At 49.9% G+C, this 15,721-nt stretch overlaps 7 protein-coding genes and 1 non-coding gene across 8 annotated transcripts; 5 read left to right on the plus strand and 3 right to left on the minus strand.

Moving 5' to 3' along the window:
* Positions 1-485: 485 nt before the first annotated feature.
* On the minus strand, positions 486-2,645 carry GL50803_00d14586 (VSP with INR; the record flags this gene model as incomplete). The annotated part of the gene is made up of 1 exon (XM_038046450.1): positions 486-2,645. The coding sequence occupies one exon, from the start codon at positions 2,643-2,645 to the stop codon at positions 486-488; it is 2,160 nt and encodes a 719-aa protein (XP_037902170.1).
* A 1,599-nt stretch (positions 2,646-4,244) lies between these two features.
* GL50803_00d60184 (uncharacterized protein) lies at positions 4,245-4,931 on the plus strand (the record flags this gene model as incomplete). Its single annotated transcript, XM_038046459.1, has 1 exon — positions 4,245-4,931. The coding sequence occupies one exon, from the start codon at positions 4,245-4,247 to the stop codon at positions 4,929-4,931; it is 687 nt and encodes a 228-aa protein (XP_037902171.1).
* Positions 4,932-5,052: 121 nt separating this feature from the next.
* On the plus strand, positions 5,053-5,547 carry GL50803_0013239 (Dynein heavy chain and region D6 of dynein motor containing protein; the record flags this gene model as incomplete). Its single annotated transcript, XM_001706726.1, has 1 exon — positions 5,053-5,547. The coding sequence occupies one exon, from the start codon at positions 5,053-5,055 to the stop codon at positions 5,545-5,547; it is 495 nt and encodes a 164-aa protein (XP_001706778.1).
* A 139-nt stretch (positions 5,548-5,686) lies between these two features.
* On the minus strand, positions 5,687-11,920 carry GL50803_00102056 (uncharacterized protein; the record flags this gene model as incomplete). The annotated part of the gene is made up of 1 exon (XM_001706725.1): positions 5,687-11,920. The coding sequence occupies one exon, from the start codon at positions 11,918-11,920 to the stop codon at positions 5,687-5,689; it is 6,234 nt and encodes a 2,077-aa protein (XP_001706777.1).
* Positions 11,921-12,339: 419 nt separating this feature from the next.
* Positions 12,340-13,020, plus strand: GL50803_0017102 (uncharacterized protein; the record flags this gene model as incomplete). Its single annotated transcript, XM_001706723.1, has 1 exon — positions 12,340-13,020. The coding sequence occupies one exon, from the start codon at positions 12,340-12,342 to the stop codon at positions 13,018-13,020; it is 681 nt and encodes a 226-aa protein (XP_001706775.1).
* Positions 13,021-13,072: 52 nt separating this feature from the next.
* Positions 13,073-13,145, plus strand: GL50803_00t0034. The gene has a single exon. It is a non-coding gene; the product is annotated as a tRNA-Met (tRNA).
* Positions 13,146-13,152: 7 nt separating this feature from the next.
* GL50803_0017103 (Orc1/CDC6) lies at positions 13,153-14,271 on the plus strand (the record flags this gene model as incomplete). Its single annotated transcript, XM_001706720.1, has 1 exon — positions 13,153-14,271. The coding sequence occupies one exon, from the start codon at positions 13,153-13,155 to the stop codon at positions 14,269-14,271; it is 1,119 nt and encodes a 372-aa protein (XP_001706772.1).
* Positions 14,272-14,277: 6 nt separating this feature from the next.
* Positions 14,278-15,702, minus strand: GL50803_002461 (uncharacterized protein; the record flags this gene model as incomplete). Its single annotated transcript, XM_038045986.1, has 1 exon — positions 14,278-15,702. One exon carries the CDS (start codon positions 15,700-15,702, stop codon positions 14,278-14,280), a length of 1,425 nt encoding a protein of 474 aa, XP_037902172.1.
* Between the last annotated feature and the right edge of the window lie 19 nt (positions 15,703-15,721).

The raw sequence follows: 15,721 nt of genomic DNA on the forward strand, positions 1-15,721 counted from the left end.
CATACCCCTGCCTCACCCACCAGCCGGCCCACTGAGACCTACGTGACCGCGACCGTGGGAGCACTGACTCGAGCCACAGCTGCCCGGACACCGAGGGCCCAGCCAGCGGAGAGCCCGATGGCAGCCCCTGGCGGACGGGGCATCTAAAAAAGACAGCGACCGGAGCTTCACCCGCCACGAAGGAAGACCAAGAAGAGGCGCCACTGGTGGACCAGAGAGTCCGTAAGAAGGCCTGAACCCCGAAAGGACCGAAGTACGCATTCGGTCTGAGCACACACCCACAGAGCGACCAGGGAAGGCGCTAGGCTCTGGATATATCACTGGAGAGGACTCTCTCGTTATGTTATCCAAAACCAACCCTCATCTCCGGACGGCCAGAAATTGAATAAGAATTGCCCGTGAGATCCTTGAATGCACCTACAGGCGAGGCCCTGGAAACAGGAGTGATAGGCTTATACAGTGACGTATTTACTACCTAAGTACATCTACGCTTTTCCTCTGCACATAAACCACCAGCAGAGGAACCCAACAAGACCGCCGACAACAATGATGACTGCGACGGAGATGCCCGCGATGGCGCCCGCGCTGAGACCACTTTTGTTGGTGCTACCGCTATCCTTTATGAGGTAGCAGAGGACAGACCCTTTATTGTTGAGTGGAGGAGCGCAGCTAGCGCAGTTGGCGACGCCGGTGATAGTCTTATCACTGTTGCTTTCCGTGCAAGACACACAGGTAGTCCCAGATTTGTAGTACCCAGTGCTGCAAGTGTCGCAAGCTGTGGTGGACCCTGTACATGTAGCACAACCAGCGGCACACTTTGCGCACGAATCGCTAGTTTTCACATATCCCTCCATGCATGCAGTACACACAGTGTTACTAGTGCACGTCTTACATCCAGGCGAGCAAGTCACAAGGTCATTGTTATTAAGATGATAGCCTGGGGCCTCTTTTTGGCAGGTATCCCCAGCCGATGCTGCTTCCTCACAGACGCTCTTTCCAGGGAACTTGGTTGTCTCATAACAGCCTCCATTCATACGAAGGAATCCGTTGGTGCATGAATTACACATACCCTTGGCAACGCTTCCAGCCTTACAAGTGGCTGCAGCACGGACAGTTGTTGAGCTACAGACGCCACCCTGGGGGTATTCTGTCTCGACAGCACACTCTGAGCAATAGCTCGTCCCGTCAATAATTAGGCCGCACGTCTTGCATGCTCCTGCTCCTGTGCCCGTTGCGCATCCAGCTCCGCATGTGCCTTTAGTGCCATCATTCCCATATTTGAGTACCGCTCCGCTAAGACACTTGGTACAATCGGCACTAGTTCCTCCATTACATGTTTTGCAGTTGGAGTCGCATGCCTTGCATTCTTCGCTACTCTTGTAAAATCCATCGTCACACGTCTTACAAGTCCCAGTGTTCTCGCATTCCTTGCAATTAGCCACAGCACATTCCTTGCAGATCAGCTTATTGTTAGCATTGCTGGTATAATAGTAGTTTCCAATCTTTTTACAGTCATCTATGCACATTCTTGTTGGGGTAAGATAATTGTTGCTATTGCACTCCTCGCAGGCTCTCTTATCCTCGGAGCACACTTTGCAATTCTCGATTGGACAGTCCGGTGGTGCAGTGCTTGTGCATTTTGTTTTGTCTGTACTTATCTCATATCCCGGCTTGCACTCGTCGCACTTTGTGGGTGTGTTTATATCTGCCGGCTTGATACACTTGGCACATCCGTCGACACCCTTCCAAGCCCCATCGGTCCCGACAGCGAGCCCGGCTCCGTCGGCACACGATACACACTTATTTCCATTTGTGGAGTCGACCACCTTATAAAAGCCTTTCTGAGTATCGTCGCACTCATTCGCCGCCACACACTCTGTGGTGCCATCTGCTTTCTTTCTGAGGTAATCGGTGGTGCATTTTGTGCAAATGGCCTTCCTTGTGTTAGAGTCATACATGCACTCGGCGCACCCAGCCGTGCCACCGTCGGACTGATCTGTACAAGCAATGCACTTATTACCCGCTGCTGCATCTGGCTTACCAAAGTATCCCTTCCCGCACGCCTCGGCGTTGTCCACGCACGCATTATCCTTGAGATACTTGCTGGCTCCACACTTGGTGCACTTAGCGGTTCCATCTTGGCCACTGGTCAGCTCCGAGCCGCTGCACTCTTCACAAAATTCCACTCCCTTATAAGTATGTGCTGTAATAAGCAGTCCAGTTTTGTCGCTGCATGATATAACCGACGGCTTGGTGGCAGCCGTCTCGCCTGGAATGAAGTACCCTGGGGCAGCCTCTGCGCATACGCCATTGCCAGCAGATCGTAAGCACAAGTTATAACCGGGAAGACCCTCCGAAGAGGAATAGCAGCCGCCTGCAAACATAAAGGAGTTCCCAGCACACTGTGTACAAACGCCGCCGGCCTTTTGGGTGCAAAAGACAGAGCCCACAGAGTCAGTTGTTATATCGGCGCATGTTCCGTTGATGGGCGCATAGTTTTCTCCTATGCAAACTGAGCACCAAGTGTCTTGGCCGATGGTGACCCCGCATGTTTTACACTTTCCATCAGTTGAGGTTTTGTCCTCTTCACACGCAGCCCGTGCCAGCTGAAGAATGGCGCCCGCGAGCAAAAATCTGCCGAACATTAAGGCTGCCAACCGATGGCGGGTTGTGGGGCGGAACAACATGCATTTGCGGGGCCCTCTCTCACGGTTCCGGCCCGCTAAGCGGTGACTTCTAACGTGGAGTTCGATACCGATGCTTAGACCACTACAGACGACTTCCTGCGTGTCCACGGTAGCTGGCCATCAGTCTCCGAGAAGACGCCCCGACCGTCCTAGCAGGCAGAGCTTGCCGAGACCCTGCCCACTGCTGCGCAAGGACGCCGCAGAGGGTGCCTCTGAGAAGCCACTCTAGGGTGTGCGCGCGAAAGAGGCCGGCGATTGCCTATTGCTGTCGTTGCTGCAAATACTTGAGAGCGGCGGGCCACCCGATAGTAGACGCGTCAGGGGCTGGAGCTGCTTACTGCCAGACGCTGCGATGCTCGCTCGTTGGCGCGGTCTATTGCTGCTTGATCAACTCCTCAAGACCCGAAAAAATCAGAAGATGAAGCAAGCCCAGTAAAGCGCTTCCTCCTCGGCTCTGTCCCTAGCATCACTAGTATCAAGACAGAGATGGACCCGAAGACAGGACCCCAAGAGCTATCTCGGCAGTCTCTGGGGCATTCCTACTTTAGGCCCTTGTGTACTGGGCCGCTACTGCGCACAGAGCGAGGACATGTGTGGCGGCGCCCATAGAATAGGCGCCAGAACAGCTGTGGCCGTGGCCATGTCTGGTGACTGGTGTTCTACCCCCAGAGCTTCGAGCGGGGAGTATGGCTTGCCTTCTCTAGCTCTGTGATCATGGGGATAAGAAGCGCCTCAGCAAACAGGCTACAAGGACGCTCCGCCGCAGTTCCCTGGCTTGGAGCGGGTCGCCTCTCGAAAAGCGTCGGTGCATGGCTCATGAACCAAAGGAGGGGACCTGTTGGCCTGTGCAGGCCTCTAATGCCAGAAGGCTACCCGCCCGGTCTCACCAGCACATGTAGACGACCCTGGAAGCTCTGAGCATCCGCGCCCTCACAGTGAACAGGTGTTGGCTCCAGAGCAAGGAAGAAGACGCCCCACTGCGTCCTCGTGCAGTACCACTCTCTCAATGCATAATGTATGGGGCGGCATATAATATCAGTACTGGCCAGGCAGTCTGTCGACCGGGAGCTCAGATGACGGCTCACCCGCTACCTGAGTGATTTCCCGTGCGAGCCACTGCCGTCCTGGGCAAGCGGGTATCTCTCGCTCGTGTACCAGCTGAGATCAAAATCCAGAGTCCGAAGATCAGATGCCCTCGATCCCGACAGGAGAAGACTCTGTGCCCCGTCCCCCGGAAGCCGCTGCTCCTCACGTTACCTCTAGGGTTCCCCCTTCCTCTGGCCCATCGGGGTCAACTATCGTCTGGCACTGGTGGGCACCCGTTATTCAGGGCCTTGCGTTTGTCGCGGCGATCTGGTCTCCACGTGGCCCGGGCCCTGGTGCTCCATGACGAAGATCGCACGCCACGACCCCGGGTGTCTACCCCGTTCCTCGGGTGCCTCTTCGTCTCCTCGTGGATTATACCATCAGTCTCGAGTATGATCGGAGGGTGCGCTCCACGTACGCCTCCATCTTGAGGTTGTGGTACGCATTCGTGGATGTCGATGGAGTACTCCCATGTGTTGTGTCGGGGAGAAGTATGGCCCTCTGCTCATGGATCGCAGGGCGCTCTTGCAGGTGCTCCGTCACCCAGCACGAGACCGTGTCGACGCTCATTCTGTGCAGTGTGTCTGGCTCAGTGACGTGTGGGCTCCATCTGCACTGCACAACACACTTGGGGTGATGCTTCGGTCTGTCGAGGCGTCGGTCCAGGGCCACCTCTCTGAGAGGCGTCGTCTGAGGCACCAAGAGCGATTAGGACTGGCTCACCGAAGTCGGCTTGCTCGGCAGACGACACCTGTCTACTCGAGGGTGTCAGGCACTGCCAACTGCTGTGGCAGACACCCGGCAGGTGGCCCAGGCCACTACTCTCCGGTGCGGGCAGGATCAGTCCACCTCTGCCAGCCAAGCACCCCAACTCCTATTTCTTGTCGAGGGATTTACATGGGTCACGTGTGGGTCCATCTCGACCAGCGGGCAATGATCCTGGTGAGCGTCAGCTTAGCGTGTGAGAGGCTGATCCCACCACCAGCCTCGGACGCTCATCTGCATTCGTTACCACCCTGGAGGAGGAGGCACAATCCTCCCCGTCGGAGCTGGACGACATCTGACCTTCTGATTTCGGATTCTGGATCTCGGCCGGTGCATGGGGGGAGTGGCTTGTCCGGGGCGGCGGTGGCTCGCATGGAGGACCTGGTCAGGTAGCAGGGGACAACCCCGCCCCGGTGAAGCGGAGAGTAAATGAGTGATCAGATGACGGCTCTGCCGCCGCGAGGCCAGCGTGCCATCCCCCGATGCACGGAGCATCTGCATCCTGGTTCGTGCCATGGACCGGCCTTTCATGCTTCTCACGTTCTGTTGCTTCCACGATGTGTCGACTAGCCTACGGGCTGGCCATGATCGTCGGGCAGCACCTTCTCAGGGGTGCCACGGCACAGGCGGCCGGGCGCGCTGCAGCACTATAGAGCAGGATGGTTTTACTGGAAATTTCGATGCGCTCCAGGCAACGGACCCCCTGAAGATCGCACATGTGGCCGACAGAAAGTACAAGATGCTCCTCTGGAACCTCTCCCTGTTCTTTTCGGTTGTCCTGGAGCGCCGGCGGTTCAGCACCATCGGTTTCAACTCGCCTTATGACTGGTCCGACCCAGACCTGCACATATCCAAGACGCAGCTGCTTACTAAGTTCCAGGAGATTGCAATCTGCGATCAAGCCAGCTTCCACAAATTTCTAAGTGATTATCGGATTACAATTTTAATAGGGCAGAGCACATCTACCTATCACGGGAGAATACCAGAATCGTTAAAGATACCCGCCTAAAAAATAAGTCTTTCGCACTTTCCATAATATAAAGCTATTTGGCATGATATTAATTTCATGGATTAGTAATAGAGCTAGCTACCTCAGTAGGGAGAATTAGATCAGTGCCATTAAATCACCTTTAAGCAGCTGGTCTAATTCAAATATGTTTACTAATAGATAGCTTTGCATCTAACTGCCTTCTGCACATTTTTTGTTGCTTGCGCCCGAGACGCACATAATCATCCTTGAGAAGGGCGTCATATGGACGGATATAGTAGCGCGTTATATGATAATAGCTTCCTAGGATCATAGCTTTTAATTTCCCGGGTGTGGGTTGAGACCCTGAAACAGAATCGTAAAAGTTGTATCGTATCCATGAAACTCCAAGCAATGCAAAGGCCTGGGAATTAATTCTATAGAACTGACGCAGCCGGCGCATGAGTTCTGTTACATACCATAGCACCACTGCATTTCTGGCGCGATCTAACTTCAAAAAGTTGTTTAGGTCTTCTTCGGTATTGATTTCGCTGAGCATGCCATCAGCATGGATAGGCTCTGTCAAATTGTACTGCAGCGCGTTCAATACCATTTTATGCATATCTTGGATTATATCTATAAAACATTTGAATACACATTCTCTCACTCGTGGCTTTGAAACATGGGCCTCTATATCTTTCATGAATACTGGTGTGCTGATGAACTTTGTGTAGATTTCATAATTCTTTGTATCTATTAAACACTTCATGTTAAACCAATATGTAAGCCCTTCGGTGCTGTCACTCGGGGACTTCAACGCTGATATCTCGTCCAGAAAAGATTTTAATCGCTTTCCCGCCGTATCGCGCATCTCCTGAGAAAACCTAAGGACGTCAACGATTTCACTGGGAAAATCGATTGTTGTTTCAAATGTGTTCTGTTGTAGTGTACCGTTTGAGATCATCTCTGCTTTATTTTTGACTGCCATTGTATAGAAGATCTTATCACGCGTGGTCTGTGAAGGCTTCTGGTCACTACCCCACTTCTCTTCCGCAAGCTTGTTCTCACATATCAGCAAGCAGTGGGTGTGTGGGGCTGTTGGCCAATACTCTTCACTGCAGCGGTCAAGCTCAAACATGTAACTGCTGAGCTTGTCTTGTGACAGCGAGAAGATATTCTTAGTAACCACTCCACGAACCTTGGCGCCGCAATCAGTATAAATAGTAGAAATATGAGTGATTGCGCTATTGAAGAAACTAACATTGAGAGCATCTCTGGGCGGAAGCTTCGAGATTGTGACCGTCCGGTGCCTATATAATGGCTTCTGCTGTGTATTGGAAATTGCGAGAATGCCGTAGTGCATAGTGTCTAGTGAAAAACCTGGATATGAATACATATCAATATAAATCGTACGTATAGCAATACGCGACTCTCTAACTAGAGAAAGGTTCATCTCTATTTGCTTTTCTTCGGTGCTTGCAGGATCCCCAGATATCTTTTTGATACGCTCTCGATTAGCCTTGATGCTGTCTTTTTCAGAAATAACAAACATTGGAACATTATCTTTATACATTTTCTTGAGGTTATTAGCTAAAGCAAGATTCATATTCCCTCTAGTATAATCGCTAACAATAGACATATCCGCAATGATACTTGAGCAATGCAAAATCTCATCTCCGCTCTTACTCATAAAGAACTTATCGTCTAAATTTTCCGCCTGCTCGTAAGGATAAATACTGACATCTACGATTCGGTCTTGATAGTCGCGAGTAACTCCGTAAATCAGTGTGGATCTGCTAGTAAGTTGCTCGAAGAGACGGGTGATCCCAAAGAGGCACTTTCGGGGATCCCAGTACTCCTTCATCTGATCGTACACAGTGTAGTCATTCATGTCGATGCTATCCACATAGTATATCTCTTTTCCTTTAGCTGATACTCCATCCTCTGAGCCAGCAACACGTGCCCTAGTGCCCTTCAGCATTTTGTCCCGTACCGATAAAGACCCATCCAATTGGGGAAGATCGTTAGCCTGGCTGCTTATTTCGTTGTCCTTTTCCATTTTACCACGTTGCCGAGACCTACCCGCCATTCCGGCTTTTGACTTCAGTGTTTTAGCCTGAGCAGAGGAATCTAGAACAAGGCACTTGTCTCTCATGGTCAATCCACCCCTAGGGTTACTAACACGAAGGCTGAACAGTGTAGAGCGGTTTTTAATGACACGGATGATTCGGGAGATGTTGCACATTGCCATGTGCTCGTCGTCCGTCCATCGCTGCCAACACGATTTAACGAGTCCTTTTATGCCCTCGTCAGAAAGAGCTGCACGCGCCTGTTTTACTGGATAGAAAATATGAAAGGGGTATACTGCATCGGTGAAGCCTTCCTGACACAAGGGATCGTAGCTATTGGTTTGGACTCCATGATCCACGTCGTTTCCTAGACAAGAGAAGATTTCCCGCGGCTTCATGGTGATGGAACTATAATTGGCATAGTTATTAAAGGATGAAATCATCCTTTCGTCAGGAAAGGCCTGAGAATTAATTGTTCCAGAAATAGAGTCAGGAAAAACATGTTCCGTGATCGCATTGGCATATCCAGAGATTATCTTTTCAACGCGGTCTTCTCCAGCATCCTTTAATACTTTCTTAGAAAGAAACGGACAACCTCTGTATGTCATAAAGTCTGATCCTAAGTTATGAGTTGGCAACACGGTTTTCCCCGACAAGAACAGGCTTGCTCTCTTAAGCTTATAGCGTGCGGCCGCCAGCTTCTCTTGATTTTTGTTATCCATTGCTCGCAGAGCGTGCACATGGATGATGTTATGCTGGTCAGTTGTCAGTATGTCCCGTATACCTGTGTCATCAATGATCTCAATGATCTTTTGCATGTATCCTGACCACAACATGTTGCTCTTATCAGACCTATCTAGGTTTGATTTGGCTATCAGGCTTTGGGAATCTTTTGAGCATTCTGCATCCCTCATTGATAAAACAACGTTGACAGGATGCAAGTGTTCTTTGAATGCTCGCCTGATATGTGTCGGTAAATACTCTACGTGACTGCTAGACGACCCAGACACCCGTACATCCTGATACCGATGTTCTTCAAGGATCTTACTAGGAAATCCTGTATTAACAACATTAAATTTGTCAAGCGGAAGACGCCGCAGTATGTGTACGGGTGTATTGATACAGAATTCTATTTCACTGGCGCAAAGCCCAAACTGCTCGATATGGACGCGTAAGTCATCTGGGGCGGAGGCACGCTGGCGTGTTTTGGGCAGGAGGGCGGCGTTGCAATTAGTGCAATGAATGTCTGGCCGTTTGTCGAGCTCAAAGACCTTATTCATGCTCTGAAATATCTCCTGTTCCATGTCATCCTCCTTTTCTGCCTCGAGGCCTCCTTGCTTTGACTTGCTGCGCTTTTGATTTTTATCACGGTTGATAAATGGCCTTGTAAAGAGCCCTATCTTGGGGAAGGCGCTTGCATGTAGCTTCTTGTATGGATAAAGTATCTGACTATTGACGGGCTGATCGGTTATGACGGAGTAAATGCCCTCCAAGAGCGGTCTAGATTGATCCTCTCGCAGAGAGAATGGAAAGATGTGAAGTCTGTTCTTGAAGGGGAGGTCGTGCTTCGGAGAGTTTTCTGCCTTCTCGCCAAACTTGCTGAGAAGCGAGGTAAAACAGCCAAATCTCAGACTCGTGGCACCAAAACTTTGGTAGGAATTCTCATCAACATATGAGTATGTCTGGAATTCGTTGTTCTCCCGTATCTTGTGCATGTAAGAAACTCGGAAGTTTGTTAGGAGACAGAGCGCCATTTGAGACCATCCCAAGAATCTATCTATCAAGAAAAGCTTTGCATCGGATTTTTCTGCGGTCATTTTTGCCGCCTGCATCAAATAATAATCTGCCCGAGATTTGGTTAGAAACCTGTCCACAAACGCCCCTGATGAAAGGAAATTTTCCAACAGTAAGATGTAGAAAATGTGTGTCTCAGAAACTAGACCTGTGCAAAACTCATCATTCTTGTCCGATTTGTCTCCCTTTGCAGAGTCTGCCATGTCCTTGAAAAATGATTCTGCGGCAAAGATGCCAAGTAGGTCTTTATAGCGTGTTAGTATGGCGGCCTGAAGCGACGACTTTTCCTGAGTACCCGTCTTTTGTAAATCGCCCTCTATGTTGAACCGTGTAATGAAGTATCCTATTCTATGCTTTATTATACGCTTTACATTTTCTGGACCAAGGACAAAATATACGTTATCACCTATTGACATTTTTTCAGCAAGGCTCTGCTTATTTGTATCTGTAGCTGTTGTAGCTGAGGACGGCTTTTGTCCAGTGGTCAGTAAAGACTGATCGTCATCAAAAGGGGTCCTCGGGACTGTTGTGTATGATTGTGAGGGATCAGATGCATTAGAAATAGTGTCCTGTGATTGGGCCTTAGACCTTGGTGCTTGTTTGCGAGCAGGTTCAGCACTATGATTGCCAGGGTCGTTAGTTGTGTTCAGTGTGCCATCAACTTGTTCCTTTTTAGTGTTATCCTTCATTTTCTGCAGATCCTTGGCACCAGACTTGCTGTGCTGAACGGTGAACGTCGGGGCAGGGAAGAACTGGCCAGCAAGACAAACAGTTGGTAGTTCACGAAGAACCCAGTTTGTAGACCGAAGCTGAAGGGTTGATGCTCCTGCTGGTGCAGAGGACACTGCGTATTGTATGGTAGACTTCTGGGTTACAATGTGCGTCCTGTCCTTTACAAGAAGAAAGCGGCACCTCTGACCATAGAAGCAACACTGAGCATATCCATGAGGTCCAATAAGATGTGGCGCCACAGTAAGCGTTGTCTTCGAAATAGTTGTTTTTGTCACGGGATGGATAAAAGGCATATTCTGATCAGTACTATCCATTTCGAGAAGTTGGTTCTGTGAAATAGGTGGAAATAAGTAGAAATTAGCTTTGCGCTGTGCTTCTTCAAAGGCAGTAGACGAATGTGGAGAGGTGTCTGTCATGTGCAGATTCTGCGACTCTGGAGCAGCTACAGAGGGGCTAATCTGCCGTACTGCATCGGCCCCGTCTGAGTCTTCTGGGAAACCGCAGACTTGATCGGAAGTTGTGTCCATGGAGGTAAAGCAGTAACTCCCTGTATAGGCTGATGGGTCTCCAGTATAATAGGTATTTATTATAGACTGAATAGTATGCATCTTCCCAAAACTCTTCATGTTCTCTGGGGTGGAGTAGAAAATCCCAAGTCTGTAAGCCATCCCGGGTAGGCAAACTGAAAGAGGAAAGGGCTCTATGTGTTCGATAACAAAAACCCGCCCCGAATGCGCATATAGATTAGAATTAGAAATGATACCATAATCCTGATCCATCCTTGACTTGGAGACCACATTGCCTGATGCTTCCTCTGGATTAACGTATAAGGAAGATAAAATCTGCTTACGATACGAATAGATTGGTTGCTGGTCGAGTGGATCGCTTAGCACACCGTTGCGTAGCCCATTAGTAACTGAGAATATAGCCAGAGAATTATCAAATTTCGGCTTGTGAAACGTGTACATACATCCACCAATAGTGGATAGTGTCAGCGAGCCCAGAAATGGATTTGACAGTGAGCCGAAAACATAGTCAAAGAGCTTTTGCGCATAGAACTTATTGACAGATGCCTCAACGCGGTAGAACTCGTCCAGGCTTTTCGTAGACATGATTTTATGGGTAGTAGATACCAATCCATGGGCCTCGTGGTTTTCATGCAGAATCCATTTATGATAAGGAGAAAAGGGCCCTGTACTCGCTCCATTATTCTTGAAATAAAGTGTTCGTGCAGACTCTAGTAGAAACAGGTTAACGTTACCGGTGGCTAAAAGGTTGCTGCAGACGTTGACGAGAAGTGATACATGTGCGGGGAGGACCTTTGCGCCATTAAAGTGGTCAACTACGCTCCGGAGAATGTGAATAGGGAACTTTCCATCCAAAAGGCACCTATGCAGAGCACCGGCACCCTGCTCTTTGAGAAGTTGCAAAACAATCTCGAGGAACTCAGGTCCCGACGGCACAGTGGTAGTGTAAAAGGATTGAAATACTTGTTGCGGAATGCTTCTTATAAATCCGTCGCCTATGTTGTGTTGTTGTAAAGAAGAACTAACAAGGGATGATATATAGCCCAGCTCAGCACCATTGGGAGGATCAAGAGTGCGATCACCTTTAGCTTTGTAGCGGAGGCCAAGGTGCAATCGGTACTGAATCTCGGACAGATCGATTTCATAAGAGTGACTTATGTCTTTTTCTGCATATGCATAGAGAGGTACGTCGGCAAGGTCACCCTTATCTGCAGCCCTTGGCCTCCTGTTATCATATGAGATGGTGAAGCCGCTCAATAGGTCGAAGGGGATGCTCGCCGTGTTCGCCTCCATTGTTGGTGTCCTTTTGTCTTAATATTTATTGACTCTGTTATCTCAAGAGGCAGATGACAGAGGGCAGCTTCAACATGACAACGGGCCAGCTGTGGGTGTCCGTTCATTAGTGGACACATATTGTATGTGCTGATATTTATGTAGTCTGTGATCTTTGCATGTGACCTGAGAGAAATTAGGTAAGTCTTAACTGTTTAAGGAGCAGAATTTTAGCATGCAACTGTAATAAGACGATCTTCTGTAAGGAGCAGCGCCCCTCACTACTAAGTTAGCAGAGCAAACCGGTATGGTCGTCTTCAGAGCATCAAGACTACTAACGTTGTTGCAATTTACATATGGTACCTGAAGAAAAACTATCTGCTCCTATTGTAGTGTTGGTGGCTTGGTAAACCTCGTGGAGATAGCCTCCACCATAAAAAATGTCTCAACGACAAGATTCCGAGGAGCTTGCATCCCAGGTTCAGAAGAGACTGATGGCGTTACAAGTACGTTTCGAGGAGGACGTCTTTGTAAGCATACCTGCGAAGATAAGTCGTATTCAGACTCTCTTGGAGACAAGCCCCTATCTGCAGCCCGCATACATTACCGAGTTCTCTGCCAACGTTGCTACGCTCCTGAAGAGTGCGTACCCTACAGCAGAAAACCCGGCTGGTGACACAAAGGGCCTGGTCAAGGAGCTCTCTATTTGTCCGGTCACCATCATTGAAACCCAAACTCTTTTGACGAGCGAAATGAACGCTGTCCAGCGACTCATTGCGCGCATTATGTTTAACCTCGTCTATCTTGGGACGCGAGACGAGTTTCGCTTGGAGAGCGAGAGTATCATCGACCAGGCCACAACGCAGTGTGGCAACCTGCACTCTAGTATTACCGCCCTGCTTCAGCGGGCGACGCACTATCAGATCACAAGGGGAGCATTTGTGGCGAAGCTCAAGAAAACGGGGCTCTTTGATTTCGCAAAGTCCATTACCGAGATCGACACGAGCCTCCTGTCGCAGTATGCGGCGGACTTGCGTACGATCCAGAGCGGCATGCACCTGGCGGCGTATGCGCTTGTGCGGCTGTTCCGGGACCAACGCGTCCGAGTTGGGAGTGAATGAGCCAGCGCCAATGAGAATCTATAACCAGTGCTTCCTAAGTGGCGCGCCGCGCGTCTGTGTAGCTCAGTCGGCAGAGCGATAGTCTCATAAGCTATAGGTCGTGAGTTCAAGCCTCACCACAGGCACTTTGTCATGCTCCGCGCCGCCGCTGCCGCCTTTGGGCTCGCCCATCGGCCCGTCGCCGTCGTCGGTCGCGACGCCGAGCTCTCCGTCCTGGCTGACGTTCTCTCTCTGGGCTTCGCCGATGGCACCGCCCACGGCCTTTTCCTCTCGGGAAACCCCGGGACGGGCAAGACCCTCTGTCTGCGCCACGTCTGCAGGCTCTCCCCGTCCCTCCAGGGTGCCCTGCAAATCTGGATTAACGCAGCCTTGCTGGCTCGTCCGGAACAGGTCTACCAGGAGCTCCACTGTAGAATCTTCTCCCAGTCTCGCCGAATGGCTCCCCTGCGCGCCAAGAAAGCCCTCGAGGCCCACTTCCAACGGCAACCGCAGACAAAGCGAAACACTCTCATCGTTATCGACGAGGTTGACCATCTTCAGTCTAAAAATGACCAGATCTTTTACTTTCTGTACAACACGCTACTTACGGCACCGCACCCACTGCTCTTTGTGTCAATAGCCAATTCCCTGTACTTTCCCTACACTGACAGGATAGCCTCACGCCTTTCCGGGATCACCAAGTTGGAGTTCCCCGCGTACAGCCCTGAAACCTTCACCTCCATTATTAAGGCGCGTATACAGGAGCTCTCGGCTGAGTATACAGAGGTGAATCAACTTTTCCAAAACGACGCCGTTCTGAAGCTCTTGGTCGGAAGAGTTTTGCACCGCGGAGGAGATATACGAACAGCCTTGCAATTCACCTTTAGAACGATTGCTCGTACTGTGGCAGAGGGGCTAACCACTATCCCTTTACGAATAGTTGATCAAATAACCTGCGCTGACCTCAGTGAGAGCGCTTTGTGCGCCACTGAATTAACAAAACTAGAACATGCTATACTAAAAACCACTGCCCGAGACAACACTACCATCGGAAGCATCATAGAGCTAGGACATGGTGGCCTTGGAATTCAACAGCCCTTGTGTACTAACGAACCTCCAAGTCTTAACTTGATAGAAAGGGCAATTTCACGCCTCTGCACATCGGGCCTCATCTTGCGGGAGCCCTCTGCAGATGGCTATAATCACCTCACGGAGTCGGATGAACTGTACAAAAGTACGGACAAGCTTTACATTAACGTTGTGCTAGACTAACTAATCTTACTTCTTGTAATCACTGTGCCAAATAAATGCAGAATGCTTACTTACAGCAGGGTTGGATTTGGATCTGTAGATAAGCGAAGAGGATGCACGAGAGGCGGGTGGAAGAGGCCGAATAGCGGGTACTTGAGACAGAGCTGTAACAGGGCCAAGAACTAGGAGTCTCTGGCTTGCAGCTTCTTGTTTGAGTTGATCAGTGCTGATAGTCTTGTCGAGACTATGTAGCAGATAACCGCCTATCTGTGCCGCTTCTCCTGACTTGGCTTTTCCAGCAAGCTCGTTCCTCAACTGTCGCGTAAATATGTTTATCACTTGTTTGTGTCGCTGTCTATTATGCGTCAGAGCTTCATCTTCAGCTCTGTCCTTGTCTAGAACCGAAGACCCTCTGACGACTAGGGGATCAGGGTCCCTCCGCTGCTGCTCTAACGCATACTGGGTACTACTGTCTATAACTTCCTTACTGACTTGCAACTGAGAATGGGATAACATTTGATCCCGCACGTCGTTAGGATTGTAGGATAGTATATCAAGATCTACAAGCTGATCGGGTGTACGAAGCTGTTGAGAGCATACATGCGTTGGGCTGACTAGTTGTGCAGCCTTTAGCTCTTGTGCGTCAGCTACAATGTCAGAGATGGATACAGCTGTATCTCCTATCCTTATAGAGGCCGCAGGGCTTTGGTGTATGGACAACTTTGGGAGGTCGTGGAAAACAGCAGAAGAGCACCTGCCCTCCGATTCGTTGCTATGAAGAGCAGATTGTGGATTATCGAGTGCACTTAAGCGCAGTTGACTGGTTGAGGCGTTGCTCTGATCATTTATTTGAGAGACGATATGGTTCGAGTCGCCGAGAGATACACTCCGATGCTCAAAGTCTGGCTCCGTTGGCGTAGAGTGAAAATGAAGCAAGAAAGATCCTGTCTCTGGCTTTGGTGGAGCAGTAGCCTGAGCCGCCAACACAACAATAGGGTCTTTTGACAAAACTAAGGGGTCCACTATTTGTATTCGACTGGAGGCCGGTCCGCTGACTGACAATCTATGGTGCGTGCCTGCATAGTGGGAAGCTCTGGCTTTTAGAACATAGTCATATTGATCTCTATCGCGTAATAAAGTGGACAGTCTGCTACGCTGTTGTATCGCTTGCAGATCCTCACTAAGGCACATGTCTCTTTGAAATGAAAACTCGGTATCAATGCGGACCTTGGCCATCTTCTCCAGGTAGGAATCTGCCTCCTCTGCAGAGATAATAAATGGAGATGTCTCTAGCTTGCTACGCCTCTTCTTAGTGGGCTTAATGATGGGAGGCAGGACACCTCCCGTTACGTTGTAGGTGTGCACCTCAAAGCCAACTGACGTTCCTGGCAAATTGTACTGTGTCTGCCGGACGGGCTGGTGGAGGGAAGGCTTATTGATTCTATTTGCCATTACAACAAGGCTTCAAAAT

Source organism: Giardia intestinalis, chromosome 5, assembly GCF_000002435.2.
Source record: "Giardia intestinalis strain WB C6 chromosome 5, whole genome shotgun sequence".
Classification (NCBI taxonomy): domain Eukaryota; phylum Fornicata; order Diplomonadida; family Hexamitidae; genus Giardia; species Giardia duodenalis.